Genomic DNA, 16275 nt, shown 5'->3' on the forward strand with positions numbered 1-16275 from the left:
TGCTGTAAGACAAACTTCCCTGTTGTTCTCTGCTTTCCTTCTTTGTCTTTGTTTTTTCTTTGACCTTCACCTGACAGTAGTGTTGTAGTACTCAAGATCGGTCATGTGGTCTCAAGACTGTTTTTAAATCGATTGCATCCTAAACATAGAGAACTCTGAATTTTGTTCTCTGTGAGTTTATTTATTGGCCAGATCAGTATCTGTTACGTACTGTTTTGGTTCCATGTCTTAGTGTTTACTCCTGGTCTGTGTACTTGTACAGTGTTTGTGGTTATTTTGCCCATGTCTGCTCTGTATTCTGTTCTTAGTTCAGTCTGTTTTCCCTGTTACATCTGTAGACTTTCTGTACGATTAGTTTCTGTGTTCCAGTTTGTTTTTTCTCTTATGTCAGTTGCCAGTGCCTTGTGTTCAATAACCTGTGTTCTGTCTGTTCCACCAGTAATCCCTCTGTTTGCCTGTCTCTGTTTTGCCCTGCCGTCTCTCGGCCTGCCTGTCTCGTTAGTCCTGATCCCTGTCACCTACGGGGATCCCTGTCACCTTAATTTGGATTCTTATTTAGGAAAGCCTCAGCTCAGCCACTCTGCCTTGTAAGTGTGCTCGCCTTAAGTTTCTTAGTAAACCTCTGAACTGTACCTGCTCTGCTTTGAGTCCTGCATTTGGGTCCACCAACCTTTTCACCACATGCAACTGTGACAAAAAGGCCTATTTCTCTCTATTGTTCACAAATCTGTTAGTGACCACTTCTCCTTTGCCGAGATAATCCATCCACCTCACAGGTGTGGCATATCAAGATGCTGATTCAATTAAATTTTATTTATATAGCGCCAAATCACAACAACAGTTATCTCACAGCACTTTTCATAAAAGAGCAGGTCTAGACCGTACTCTGTGATGTTATTTACAGAAGCCCAACAATTCACACCAAGAGCAGCACTAGGCGACAGAGGCAAGGAAAAACTTCCTTTTAAGAGGCAGAAACCTCGAGCAGAAATATTGGCTCAGGGTGGGCGGCCATCTGCCTCGACCGGTTGGGGGAGGGAGAGAGGGAGAGAGAGAGAGATGGACAGAGAGGAAGAGGGAAGGAGGGACAGAGAGGAACAGAGAGAGAGAGAGAGAAGCCTACACAATATACACACACAGAGGTACAGACAGTACAGGCAATGTTGCTATAGACTAAATGAAAAATGGTACAGATATACTGTGTATATATATATAGTAGTGTTAATGATAATAATCGTAATGTTAATGATTATAATAACAATAATAACAATAGGACTAGTAACAATAGTTATAGCAGAGGGTGTCGAGCAGGAACACGGGGGCAGCAGGTGACTCGCAACCACAGATCCAGACTCCACAGCTCCAGAGCCAGAAACACCTGCAGGAAGTGATAGGAGGAGAGAGGAGAGGGACAAGAAAGCACAAGACTACCGGAAAGGGCAGAAGTTGTTTTAGTAACATGCATTAATGGGATGAGGTTGCGTAGAGAGGGAGAGAAAGTAGAGGAGAGAGGACCTCAGTGCATCATGGGAAGTCCCCCGGCAGTCTAGGCCTATAGCAGCATAACTAAGGGATGGTTCAGGACTAGTCAGAGTTGGTTTCTCAGCGGGTGTGTCGCTGAGTGGGGAAAATCTGTTAGAGGCGTGAACAGGTTGGTGATGACCCGTGGGCTTTGAATGCTTACGACTATTCCTCCTTTGGACAGTCACCCAGCCACCCCTTCCTGGTCTACCAAGGTGCGGAACCGGACTTCTAAATCACTGAGCCTCGCCTCCATGTCTACAAATAAACTACACTTATTCCACGTACCATTACCGCTAAAGGAGGCAGAGGAGTAACTGAACATTTGACACACCGAGCAGGAGAAATTAGGAGAGCGAGAGGGAGAAGCCATCGCTAGCTGCTAAGCTAAAGTCACGAACAGCTAAGCTAAAGTACTGTAGCGTTGGCTACCAAAAGTTTTGAACAACTATAAGATTGAACAGCAGTCACCAAAAGATGGAAAGAAGTGTGAGTGCTTAGGCAAAATTACTGTAAGAACAAGTGTTTAGCAGACAGTTGGCCGCTGTAATCTAACAAATTTAACTGATATTTAGCGAGAGCAGCACAACCCGCTACCAACACACAAGCACAGGAAACACGCTTACCGCAGTACGTCAGCAACGTCACCACCTGATCAGACAGCATGGGTATTGCACATGTGTGCCTTAGGCTGGCCAAAATAAAAGGCCATTAAATTACCATTAAATCTAAAATAGACTACTTCCTGTTGGGTTTAGGCAATGGCTCCAAGAGGCTTATTAGTACATCTGAAAATTATACATGTGCCACAGAAATTTTGTACATGTAGCTAAAACGTGCCATGGGGGCTGCTTCCTTGAAGGTGACTTCCTGTTGCTAGCAGGTGGCACTATGACTATGGGTGAATATTGGCATGTACATGTGTTCAGGACAGGACTCTTATCAAACATGTAAAGTTTGGTGCAGATGTGACACTGAAGTCAGCCAAGCTGGTCAACTGGTAACCTTTTATAAACAAATGTTTTGATAATAATTTTTCATAGTTGCTCTGTAGTTTTATTAACAGACTGAGCAGAATTGTGCTGTTTTCTAACAGTTTGGATTTGCATAAAATAAATAGTACACTTTTTCACTGGCATTTTGTATTAATAGTTAGACAGATATTGTGATGTATCACTTTAGGATTGTCCAGCAATATATCGATTATCGCTGCATCGTGATATTATTGTTATCGTGAGCCATGTATCGTGTATTGTATTGTATCGTATCGTGAGGTACCCTGCGATTCCCAACCCTTGTGAAGAGCCAGTGTTAGCGATGTTAGCTAGCTCCTGTTGGTTAGAGTAATCACAGAGAAACACTCCGGCTTTTTGTTTATTACAGAATTGTGTGTCTTTCTGTGAGGAACATCTTTAGAATCAAAGCTGGGGTAACTTTGCATTAACCAGCTAAATGTAATTGCTGTCATTAACACTGTGTGCTCACATTAAAACTGAGTAACAAACCAAAATCACAATTGCATCTAGTGCTCTCTTTTACCTTCTCTTTTACATACACACACATGCACACACCCAATTGGGTTGCCAAGTGTGAAAGGGTCAGCATGTTGCCAGGACTCTCTGTGGGGCCTGTATGAGCTGCACAACTGTCAATGGTGGCCTTTTTAACTATAGCATAATGGTCAAAGAATGGAAAATCTAGCTCAGTCCTTCTCTGCCCACTCTAACATCTAATTCTGGAATTGCTTAGAATAGTGCATTTGACTACACAAATGTGTGTGTAAAATTCCCTATAAGTTTTCCCTTATGTCACAGAAGAAACATTACACAAAGTCTTGAATGTTGTAAATTTCAAGGTACATTCCTTTAATGATACATGTTAACAGTGGTATAACAACTTTTTTCCCGCTTTATTGCCTAAACATATAAACTCAGCAAAAAAAGATAGGCCCTCTCACTTTCAACTGCTTTTATTTTTAGCAAACTCAACATGTGTAAATATTTGAATAAACATTCAACAACTAAGACTTAAACTGAATTAACTTTCACAAACATAAATTGAAAGATGTGTGCCTGAACAATGGGAAGTCAAAATCATAAGTAACAGTCAGTATCTGGTGTGGCCTCCAGCAGCATAAAGTACTGCAGTGCATCTCCTTCTCATCAACTGCACCAGATTTGCCAGTTCTTGTTGTGAGATGTTAACCCACTCACCAAGGCACATGCAAGTTCCCAGACATTTCTGGGGAGAATGGCCTTAGCGTTCAAGGGTACCATATGAGGGAGGAGGATGTCTTCCCTTTAAATTACAGCATTAGTCCGACCATCACCCCTGTTGAGTCAAAACTGCGTCAGTCAAGAGCATGTTTTTCCAATCTTGTCTGGTCCAGCGAAGGTGGTTTTGTGCCCATAGGTTACCAGTGATGTCTGTTATGGACCTGCCTTACAACAGGCCTACAAGTCCTCAGTCCAGCCTCTCTCAGCCTGTTGCGGACAGTCTGAGCACTGATGAAGGGATTGTGCGCTCCTGGTGAAACTCGGGCAGTTGTTGCCATCTTGTCCCTGTCCCACTGTGGTGATATTCTGATGTACCAATCATGTGCAGGTGTTGTTACACATGATCTGCCACTGCGAGGACAATCAGCTGTGTTTCCTATCTCCTTGTAATGCTGTCTTAGGCTTCTCACAGTACGAACATTGCAATTTATTGCCTGGCCACATTTGCCGTCCTCATGCCTCCTTCCAGCATGTCTAAGGCACGTTCATACAGATGAGCAGGGACCCTAGGCATCTTTCTTTTGGTGTTTTTCAGAGTCAATATAGACGTCTCTTTAGTGTTCTAAGTTTTTATAACTGTGACCTTAATTGGCTACTGTCTGTTAGCTGTTAGTGTCTTAACAACTGTTCCACAAGTGCATGTTCATTGATTGTTTTTGGTTCATTGAACAAGCATGAAAAAACATTGTTTACAATCTTTACAATAAAGTTCTGTAAAGTTATTTAAATGTTTACATAATTATATTTGAAAAACAATGTCCTGAAAAAGTTATGTTTCTTTTTTGCTGAGTTTATTACCTACAACAGAAATACAGTCATTGGAAAAGGAAAACGGTGTTTTGAGCTAATTGCAGATACATGATGTGTATGTGTGATTTAGAGGTACATGCAAATATGGAATGAATGGATTGTGGAGGATGGATTAATGCATGTAGAGGGGAAGTGTGCTGGTGGAAGAAGGATGTCGTCTGGCTGGTCTGAGAGGGTGTACAGAAGACCGGGCAGAGAGACTCGGTGTGGGGGTTCCGTCTCGGAAGTGTTTTCACCCAAGCTTATTTCAAGCCCCCAAAAGTGTCAGATTAAGGTCGGGTTCGAGTTCCTCGAGCTTGGGTTACAGCGGAGGAACGGACTTGGAATGAAAGAGCATTTGTGCTGAAATGAGGTCCTGAGAGGAGAATGACCGATGAAAGGTGACGTGATGCTTTGAAACGATTTGGGCAGTTGGGTATGTTGAGAGCTTTGTAGCTTTGGCAATTTCGCTGTTATACGTTCATGCCAATAAAGCTGATTGAATTGAATTAAATTGAGAGAAGCTTGGGCAGATGCTGTAGAGGATGGCTTCTTGTGACACTTCAGAGAGGTTTCTTAGCTGCGGAGGTGGTAGAATGATGTGGCTGAAATGGTAAGACTGGTACGGGATGAATATATGATCCTGTGGCCTGTGGTTTACTAATGGTGCTGTGGTGGCAGGAGTGTGAGCTGCCCTGAGGATGAACCAATGTATAGCGATATTCGTGAGTCTGCAAAGGAGTGAGGTTTTGACAGAGGAACGGGATGGATCTTGTGGAATCTCTCTGACTGTAGTGTTATCTGGGTGGATGAATGTGGACTCACTAGGCGCTTAACACCCCCAAAGATGGCAGCTGTGACAACAAGGTAAGTTAGTGAGTGCTGACGAAGGAAGTTGGACTTGTGTAGAACTCTTAACTCTAATGAGATTGTAGCATGGGTGAGGAGTGTCTGGAAGGACTGCAACACTGAAATGATTATACCGAGGTGCAGTCCTGGTCGGTCTGCTGGTGTGATTGAATAGTGCTGCTACGCAAAAGGAGCAGACATGCAGAGCCTGCAGTGCGAGAGTGCTTGATGAAGACTGGCCTGCCCTGTTTGTCAATTCCTTTTAGCATGGGAACATTAACAGAAGGACGTGAGTCTGCGGGCCTATGATGTGAGATGGGGGCGTGGCAGGTGAGAAACGGTGAACGCTGGAGTTTTTCGTGAGGAAAAAGGGGGCGTGAGTGGGGTAGTGGAGCGCTGACTATGCATGCTGAGGCTGGGTGAGGGGCTCCAATGACCTGCAGAGAGGGATGTATGAGCTGAATAGATGCGACTGCAGAATTAAGAGTTCAGAGTGCTCCAGTATGTACCCAGGTTAAATTGCTGGGTATGGCCAGCTGCCTGATTGGTGAAATTGAAAAAAAATTGTTGTGAATAAGTGGTATGCTTGGGATGACTGGCAGCTGACACCCTGAATGGTTTGACCAGAGATGTCAAGCCTGGCCGCTGTGAAGCTGTGCAGATGTGGCAAGATGCCTTGAATAATGTTCAGGTGATATGCCTAAAATGCAGATGATTCTGTTCCATGTTTATGGAACCAGAATCGAGTGACTGTTTCCTGTTTCTGTTAGAAAAGTAGGTGTTTTGGGGATGCCTTGTGGCGTACCTGGAGCCAATGCATTTGATTTGTGGCTCTTCTTTGAAGTGTGAATATAAGAGAGATGGAGGCACTAGCAGATTGGCTGCCCGGAGGGTCAGGATTCACTGGTGGCCCGCCGTTAATTATCCACTTGACCAGCAACAGCGATAATATAGCAATTATTAGTAATTAATTAATTAATTGGCCATATGTTTTAGCGTTTGTGTGTATGTGTATGAGCCTTTTCGGACTAGGAGCGCCCCCCTCCTGTGTAGCCAGCTACACATTATGATCCGCATGTTGTCATTGTGCTCATTAGAAAGACAGCAAAACACAGCTGTAACCGTGGCAACGGCTTCCGTGTGCTCTTAATACGGATGAACACATAGCGAAGATTGCCTAGTTAGATACCCGTTACATCGAGGAATGGGGTTAGACCACAAACTAGCGGTTTGGTGGTTTGCGTGAACGTGGTGGTCTGGGATGGAGTGAATGCCCGGCCTGAATTACTGTGCCACTCTGCCCCTGATCGGAGGTGCGGATAGTGATGTCAGACAGGGATGGTTGCAAGAATTATAGGCAGATGACATCTGGTAAATACTGTCACATCAAGAAAAGGCCAGAATTGCCACAATATTAAACAGTTGCTTACATTGTAAGCCATTGCTGATGGCTTTTACTTCATTTGAGCTAAGTTGCTTTGAACTGGGTGTGCGTAATCCTGTTCTGTGCGCGGTGATATACTGTCCGCCAAAGCATAATCATGACTTTATTAAGGACTTTTCTGATTTTATTGCTGTTGTAAGGACAAATTATGATAAGATTTTAATTGTTGGTGATTTTAATGTACACATCTGTTGCCCTTCAAAAGCTATGGTGAAAGAGTTTTTAGATTTGATTGATGGTTTTAATTTAACTCAACACGTTGCAGGATCCACACAAATACATGGGCATTTATTGGATCTTGTACTGTCCTATGGGCTGCCTATTGATAATGTATTAGTGTCTGATGCTATTTTTTTGGATCATTGTCCTGTCATGTTTGATTTTGTTTTATACGATTTAGTAAAACCACCCGGTCCCATGCGTCATGGCCGCACTCTTGAGCCCGACACCTCCTCGTGTTTTTCTTCTTTTTTTGCTGCTCATGTGCAAGCAAACAGCAGCTCCGCTACCTCAGACACAGAGCAACTAACAAATGTTTTTCTGTCCACCTGTTCTGGGGTCCTGGACACTGTAGCTCTAATAAGAGCCATGCGCCCTAGACCAAAGCCTGAGCCATGGCACTGTGAAGCCACGCGCGCAGCCAGGCGAGAGTGTAGAAGGGCAGAGCGCCGGTGGAAAAAGGATGGGCTTACAGGACAGCTGGAGAAACTATCAAAAATTGTTAAAGCTAAACAAACACAATGTTTTTCAGAAATAGTTTCTCAAAATGCCAACAATCCACGTGTTCTTTTTAAAACCATTGGGTCTGTGTTGAACCCTCCACAATCCACCTCTATTGAATTTTCACCTGATACTTGTGAGAAATGTTTTGACTTTTTTAACAGTAAAGTTTCAAATATCAGAGCCAATATATTGCCCCCCTTTTTAAACTTCTCCTTAAACATGCACTGCTCAGCTATTTTTTGTCAGTTTGAGCCAGTTTCACTGCCATCTCTTACAAAGATCATCAATCAGATTAAACCCTCCACATCCCCCACGGACCCTGTCCCTCCACACCTTTTTAAGGATGTGTGGGAAAGGATTGGCTCTCATGTTGAGGAAATTATAAATAGTAGCCTGTCTTCTGGAGTTGTGCCTGCATTTTGTAAAAAAAAGCAGTGATTGAGCCACTGATTAAGAAAGCTGGACTTGACTGATTAAGAAAGCTGGACTTGCAACACATTTGACCGCACAATTCTTTTATCTCGCATGGAAAACTGTGTGGGAGTCAGGGGGACTGCCCTAAAATGTTTCCAGTCATATCTTTAAGGGAGATGCTTCTTTGTTAAAATGGGGGACTCTACCTCATCAGCCTCTTAACTGTGGGGTCCCCCAGGGATCAATTCTTGGTCCTATTCTTTTTGCACTGTACCTCCTTCCACTTGGAATAGTTTTTAAAAAGCATGGCATCTCCTATCATCTTTATGCTGATGATGGTCACATTTATATGCCAATCAGAAAGCATGAAGGCAGCCCCCTGACACCCCTACTTGACTGTTTAAATGACGTCAAAGCGTGGTTAGCCCAAAATTTCTGAAAACGAAATGAGAGTAAACCAGATCGTGCAGTTTGGCCCCACTAACTCCATGATAAGTTGGGCCCCCTCAATGACTTTGTGCATCCTGTTGTAATTAACCTTGGGGTCAAAATACTTAAACCTGACAAACAAATAAATGCGGTTGTGAAATCTAGTTTTTATCATCTTCGCCTTTTAGCCAAAGTTAAACCATTTTTGTCTTTTAACAGTTTTGAAGAAGCTACACATGCTTTTATTTCTTCTTGTTTAGACTACTGTAATGCACTTTATATCGGTATAAATCACAACGCACTTTCACGCTTACAGTTAGTCCAAAATTCTGCAGCACGTCTTTTAACAGGAACTATATAACTCCAATTCTTGCCTCATTGCACTGACTTCCTGTTCGTTTTAGGATTGATTTTAAGATTTTATTGTTTGTTTTTAAAGCTGTGAATGGACTGGCCCCAACATAAATCTCGGACCTCATCCAAATTTATACGCCAGAGCGGTCACTGAGGTCAGAGGGCCAGCTCCAGCTTGCGGTCCCCAAGACAAGACTTGGGGGGACAGGGGCCTTTTCTGTGGTTGGACCTAAACTCTGGAACGCTCTGCCCCTCCATGTCCAAACAGCCCCTACAGTTGAGTGTTTTAAGTCTCGTCTAAAGACACATTTTTATTCTTTGGCTTTTAACTCCGAGTGAGTTGTGTGGCCCTCTGATGTCTTTTATTGTTTTACTGTATTTTAGCATTTAAACCTGATGCTCTTATTTTGCTTTTACAAAATTTTGTATTAATTGTTTTGTATGTTTGAGTCTTCTGTGCAGCACTTTGGTAACTTTGTGTTTGTAAAATGTGCTATAGAAATAAAGTGGATTGGATTGGATATTATTACATATACAGACAGACCAGTTGGAAATGAAAGAAAGCTGAGGATTGCAGACTCGCATATTGAGGCCCATTGAGTTGTGAGTGGCTCTTGAATTGATGCGTTGGCTGCTTGGAGAGAGAGAGGAGCAGAAGCCATTTTGCTGTAAACGGCGGAAGGAAGGGTAGAGGAAGGGATGATGGGATAAAAGGATGTGTGTGCACGGGAGGTGAGTGCAGCCTGTGAACAAAGGGATGAAAAGAAGGCAGAGATTGCCTGAGAGACAGCTGCCATTGTTGACTGTAGGGGTGATCTTGAGGGGCTGGAGTCACTGGACAAAACACTTCAACTCCAGAAAGCTGCCGTGTTCGCTATATAAGATTCCATAGTTTGAGATGTGGTCACTGAACTTAGGTTGATTATCATTCAATTCAATTTTATTTATATAGCGCCAAATCACAACAACAGTTATCTCACAGCGCTTTTCATAAAAGAGCAGGTCTAGACCGTACTCTGTGATGATATTTACAGAAGCCCAACAGTTCCCACCAAGAGCAAGCACTAGGCGACAGAGGCAAGGAAAAACTTCCTTCCACTGATTCACTTCAGCTCGGCATTCAACACCATCATCCCGGACATCCTCAGCACCAAAATCACCCAGCTCACTGTGCCAGCCTCCACCTGTCAGTGGATTACAAACTTCCTGACTGACAGGAGTCAGCAGATGAGGCTGGGTAACATCACAACCTGCCCCTGGACTATTAGCACTGGCGCCCCCCAGGGGTGCATGCTCTCCCCCCTGCTACTCTCCCTCTACACCAACGACTGCACCTCAGGTGACCCATCTGTCAAATCCTGAAGTTCACTGATGACACAACGGTTATCGGCCTCATCCGGGGCGGTGATGAGTCGGCCTAGAGACACGAGGTTGATCAGCTGACTCTCTGGTGCGGGCAGAACAACCTGGAGCTTAAAACGCTCAAAACTGTGGAGATGACCGTGGACTTCAGGAGGAGCCCCCCCCCCACTCTACCCCCATCACCATACTCAACAGCCCTGTGTCTGCTGTGGAATCCTTCAGGTTTCTGTGATCAACTATTTCCCAGGACCTAAAGCGGAGCCCAACATTAACACCATCATCAAGAAGGCCGAGCAGAAGATGTACTTCCTGCACCAGCTCAGGAAGCTCAACCTGCATAAGGAGCTGCTGATCCACTTCTACAAAGCCATTATCCAGTCTGTCCTCTGCACTTCCATCATTGTCTATTTGGATCTGCCACAAAAAAAGGACAGGAGCAGACTACAACGGACAGTCAGGACTGCAGATAAAATCATTGGTACCAACCTGCTCTCCATTCAGGACATTTCTGGAGTCGGGAAACGGGCAGGAAAAATCACTGCAGATCCATCTCACCCCGGACACAACCTGTTCCAGCTTCTCCGCTCTGGTAGGTGCTACAGAGCACTGTACGCCAAAACCAACAGACTCAGGAACAGTTTCTTCCCACAAGCCATCACTCTGATGAACAGCTGACTCTGACTCACAGTTTCAGGAACAATTCTTGTGCAATAACCCAGTAATTCTGTCTCTAATCAGCCACCTGTTTACTGGTTACGACTTATTATTCATTCATCATTCTCTATTTCAGAGCTGTTGATACTGTTCATATTGTATATTGTATATACTTTATACCAAATCCACCTACCTTAACATTTGCACAGAATACTTATTTATTCCAATATCCTTTGCACTATGCTCAATCGCAATGTGTACATGTATGTGTATGTGTACCTGTATATCTCATCCACCTCCCACATGTACATAATAATGATAATTTTACTCCTGCATTCTTTGAACTCTGCTCATTGCACTATTGTCTCAATCTGTCTATATTATTTTTGTTTACAGTGTGTATATATGTGTTCTCTATACTGTGGCCTGTGTGTGATTTTATTATTGTATTATTATATAAGTAAGCGCATTGTGACCATTGTACAATTCCGAGTCAATTCCTCATATGTGTACGTATACTGTACCTGGCAAATAAAGCTGATTCTGATTCCTCCAGCTGGCTGAAGGTCCAGCCTATGGGCTTAAAGGCCAGCAGCCGATTATATCATGCATAATGTGCCAGGCAGTTTTTTGAAGGAGAGCTGAACACGTGGACCTGGACTGCCTTCCAGTCAGTGATAATACATTGTGTGACTTGCTCTGACTCCAGACAGTACATGTGTTGTATTTGGCTCTAGAGAGGCACAGGGCCTCTGCCAGTGCCAGAGAAACCTTCTCTTTTCCCACACAGTAGGATCCACACACCACAAGTGTACATGTGTTCCATCCATCCATCCATCGTCAACCGCTTATCCTGCGTACAGGGTCGCGGGGTGTACATGTGTTGAGCGTCACCAATTCAAAGGATGTGCTGGCTTCAAAGTTGATGGCCTCTTGCTGTCTGGGGAAGGTATGCTCTGGGCTGCAGCAAGTGGTGTCCAGGTAGAGTGTCTGCACCTTGCAGCTGAGTAACTCAGGGTAGGTCTCCATTGAGGGACTGTCTGTCCATCGGGGAGGAAGAACAGTAGCATAGCAGGTCTTGGACGATGGTTGGACTCCCTCCACAGTGACTTGGGTGTTCATGGGGAGTATGTGGACATATTGCGCTTCACCAGGTTCCCTGTAATTCTGTTACAATAGACTGGAAGTGTTGAATTCTTGGTCATCCCTCTGTAGTGGTCTGAGTGGAATTGTGTGAGTGGGATTGTGTAAGGAAGTAGGAAGTGATGCCCTGAATCGCAACGTACTGAAATGATATATAATGATATCTATGATAAACTTATTGCCTTATATCTTCTTGTAGAAGTGACAGTGTGGTGACACTACTTCTCCCTCTGTGTTCCCTCTGTTCCACCTTCTTTCTCTATCTTCTGGACCTACCTTTCCCTGCTTCTCCCTGAGCATCCACCAGATTAGTATTATCAGTCACTGTGCCCTGTGAGGCATCAGTTGTCAGCCTTACTTTTTCTTTGCCTGTGTATCCTGTCTGACTTAACTGGGAATAACCATAGACTATGAAAGAAGTGGACACAGTCATTGTGATGTCACACATTGATTTATGGACTACAATTTTTAAACAAGGGCACCGGACGTAACGAAGGCACAGACGCTTGGTAAGCAAGGTGCATCCGAAATTTAGGTTAACTGGGATGTTAATTTTGGCTAGCAAAAAACAGGCTTAAAACAAAATGTACTTACTAGAAAAATTAAAAGCTGACTCCTAATCAGCTTTTTCCATGGTGTGGGTTAAATTTGAACGGTATAGTGGATATGAGGCGTCTCTTTCCTGATTGACAAGTCACCAATGTAGTGACTTGTCACTTACAAAGTAGATTCGCCTTCAAGCAAACCCTGCTTTCTGGTCTGTTTTCCTCTAAATGGGAACATAATTTACTAAATGAACATCATGCTGTGTTGAAGACTTGAAACTAGCGACTGAAAGCATAAACTAAAGAGTTTACTGATGTAATAAATCAAATAGGAAGTAGGCTCTTTTGACATTAATTCTAATGGAATTGGACTTCTTTCAACCAGTGGCATCGCCCCCTGCTGGCCATTAAAAAGAATGCAGCTTTAAGGCACCTCCGCATTGTGTTTTCAGACATGGAGGTTCCCACTTGGCCAAACAGCGTGAGCTAGTGTACACGACGGAGCTTCGGGCTCATTATGTTCAATGTCATGGTGCTAGCACCGACAAGTGGCAAAGAGGCATGATGACAAACGGAGGAATAACATTCAAAGTGGGACAGATCTTTTGAATTCACATTTAACAATGAAAAGAAAGCTCATTTTAGTAACAGATTACTGGTAAGCACACAGTATGAATCCTTCTCTTTTGTGTCTTTCAAACAGGTCCAAAGCCAGTGCCTGTCTGCTGCACACAGACCCCAGGAGCCGTTACCAGGTCCGGCTTCCCCCCAAGCTGCCAGGCATGCACTACAGTGTAGATGAACAATGTCAGATCCTGTTTGGAACCAATGCTACTTTCTGCAATGATATGGAGGTACAGAACACTTAACATATTTACTGTATAACATGAACTAAAACCAGGAGATCCATTGATATTTAGAATGCATTAGAGTTACTCCAAAAAATTACAGGTGCATATTTTGAATTATTGAAATACATGAGAAAAAAATGTGTTGTCCTGAAATGTGTATCCGCTTTCCCATTCAAAGGAAAAATTGGAGAAGGAATACTAAAAATATCTATTAATATAATAAGACGAATCTAGTCAAGATATCAAGTTCATAACCATGTGTGACCTTTGACATCTTCCTAGTGGATGCTGTAAGCAGTTTTGGTCTGGTGTTCACAGACAGCTTTTCCAGTTTTCGTTCAGTCTCTTGTCCAGAGTTGTTGGTGGGGCAGCTGTGGCTTAGAGGTAGAGCAGGTTGTCCACTAATCACCAAGCTTGCAGGTCGAAGTAGGCCTTGGGGAAGATACTGAAACCAAAGTTTTCCGTGTGTGTGAATCAACATTTTTTTCTTTCTATTGAGTAGTTGACACCTTGCATGGCAGCCTCTGCCATCAGTGAATGGGTTAATGTTGACATGTGGTCGGAAGACTAGAAAGGCGCTACATAAATGCAGTCCATTTACAATTATTTTACTGAAGTAGCCTTCCCCACAGCTGTCACATGTGATGTCATAATGAAGTCATTATGGCCCTTGCAAAATTACTTCACATGTAGTGAATAAGTTTATAACCGCCACGTAAATTTGTTTTTAAATATAGTGTCTGCTATAGTGTCTGACATTCCTGAGCTGGAAAAGTTTGGGATGCTCCGGATTAAAATTAAACAGAGTTTAGAGGAAGGTTTAAAAAGAAAGCATTTGGACAACTAGGGCAATCGTGGATAACCATTAGTGTAGCTCAGCCACCTTGAGGGGAACCAGTGCTGATGGTCCTGGAATCAGAGAGATGTTTTCCCAGCTTCACGTGCTGCTTCCTGTCTGTCAGGAAGTTTGTGATCCACCTGCAGGTGGAGTCAGACAGGCTCAGCTGGGAGAGCTTGTCCTGCAGCAGGGCCAGGATGATGGTGTTGAAAGCAGAGCTGAAATCCACAAACAGGAAGCTGAGCGGAGGAGTCATAGGGGATGGTGTCCGATTGACCCTCAAAGCAGCAGAACTGGTTCAGCTCATTTGCCAGGCGAGAGTTGGCAAAAACAAAGTTGAGTGGGGGGTTTGGGTTTGTAGTTTGTGATCTGTCTGAACCCCCTCCAGACAGAAGTGGCGTCATTTGCAGAGAACTGGTCCTTTAGCCTCTCTGCATACAGTCGTTTAGCTTCTTCTCGCACCTCCTTGCTAAACCTGTACTTTAACGCCCTGTACCTGGCCCTGTCACCACTCCTAAATGCCTGCTCCTTGCCTGGTTTGTCATTGTTATAACTCACCCTGGTCCATGTTGGTATGCAGCTGTCCTCACAGAAGCTGATGTAGGACGTCACAGCATCAATGAACTCATCCAGATTGTTGGTAGCAATCCTGAAAACATCCCAGTCCAAACAAGCCTGAATGAGCTATGTGATGTTAGCTAGCTAAGCCCACCCTGTGATTTCATTACCACTACATCATTGTCTATGAAGATTCTCAGTCATCCAAGTCATAGTTATCCAACGAAGGTTAAACAGCCACAAGATCCAAGAAGAACAAAACTACAGGGGAGGAGGAAAAGAAGGTCAAACGCAACAACATTGTGATTCCATACGTGTCTGGAGTATCAGAGAAACTCAGGAGGATTTTCAACAAACACAACATCCCTGTCTTTTTTTAAGCCCAAGAACACACTAAGACAGATGCTGGTACACCCCAAAGACCGCACACCCAAACACAAGAAAAGCAATCTAGTGTATGCGGTCCAATGCAATGAGGAATGCACAGACCTGTATATAGGGGAAACTAAACAACCACTACACAAACGCATGGCTCAACACAGAAGGGCCAACTCCTCAGGTCAAGACTCTGCAGTCTACTTACATCTGAAGGACAGAGGACACTCGTTTGAGGACCACCAGGTGCACATTTTAGACAGAGAAGATGGATGGTTTGAAAGAGGTGTCAAGGAAGCCATCTACACCCGGGTCGAGAAGCCGTCATTGAACAGGGGAGGGGGTCTACGCCACCACTTATCCCCCACTTACAATGCTGTCCTTTCATCACTTCCCAGGAAACTCAACGTAACCTATTGGCCTCAGGTGAAGACAACAATGGTTGTTCAGACTTGGCCTTCGGTAGTCCTAACGACTGTAACGACTGTCGTTACAGCAACCAGGAACACTAACGAACCAGCAGTATCAACGATCCCGGCAAACGACCCCACTGAGGTTAAATAGCTGAGTTTCCCTACCAGTCAGTCAGAACTGAAGAAGTCCCTTGGATGAGGGACGAAATGTCTTCCAGTATCTTCAGCCAAGTCCAGTTGCCCTTGACTTTAACCTTTGTTGGACTCTACATCATTTCATATTTTATGTAAATTGTTAGCACTGGTGCTTAGGCATGTGCAGTGAAATTGAGGATTAGTTATTGTAGATACACATTTTGACATCAATATACTTGTTATTTCATTTTAAGTATTTTGTGAGTCTTTCTACAAAAAGCATGATATTTGTTTTCACTCTGGAATTCAAACGTTTTACTTGGCTAGGTAAATGTTACAATCCATGTTTGTTATTTCAAATGTATTCATTTTTTTTCATCTCATTGCACTTTTTATATAGAGCAGGTCTAGACAGTACCTACTCAGTTTAATATTATTTACAGAGACCCATAAAATCCCCCAACAGTGTATGACAACTGCTCTATTGAACGCAGATTACATTTCATTCACGTTTAACATTAGATTAGACACAAGTCACTGGTACAAAGCAATGAAATGCAGATAGCATCTAAACAGAAGTGCTTAAGCAGTAATTACAACCC

The 16275-nt window shown here is 43.6% G+C and overlaps 1 protein-coding gene across 3 annotated transcripts in view; it reads left to right on the forward strand.

The window, feature by feature from the left end:
* Nucleotides 1–16275, forward strand: part of adamts17 (ADAM metallopeptidase with thrombospondin type 1 motif, 17) — a 230929-nt gene that overhangs the window by 105248 nt on the left and 109406 nt on the right. For all 3 annotated transcript variants that reach the window (XM_038693288.1, XM_038693289.1, XM_038693290.1), the window contains one exon: nucleotides 13207–13357. In XM_038693288.1, the coding sequence (XP_038549216.1) occupies nucleotides 13207–13357 (151 nt within the window). The remainder of the gene's footprint in view (nucleotides 1–13206; nucleotides 13358–16275) is intronic.

The sequence above is a fragment of the Micropterus salmoides genome, unplaced genomic scaffold, assembly GCF_014851395.1.
Source record: "Micropterus salmoides isolate LMB-PRFRI ecotype aquatic unplaced genomic scaffold, ASM1485139v1 Ms_hic_scaffold_3, whole genome shotgun sequence".
NCBI classification, from domain to species: Eukaryota; Metazoa; Chordata; class Actinopteri; order Centrarchiformes; family Centrarchidae; genus Micropterus; species Micropterus salmoides.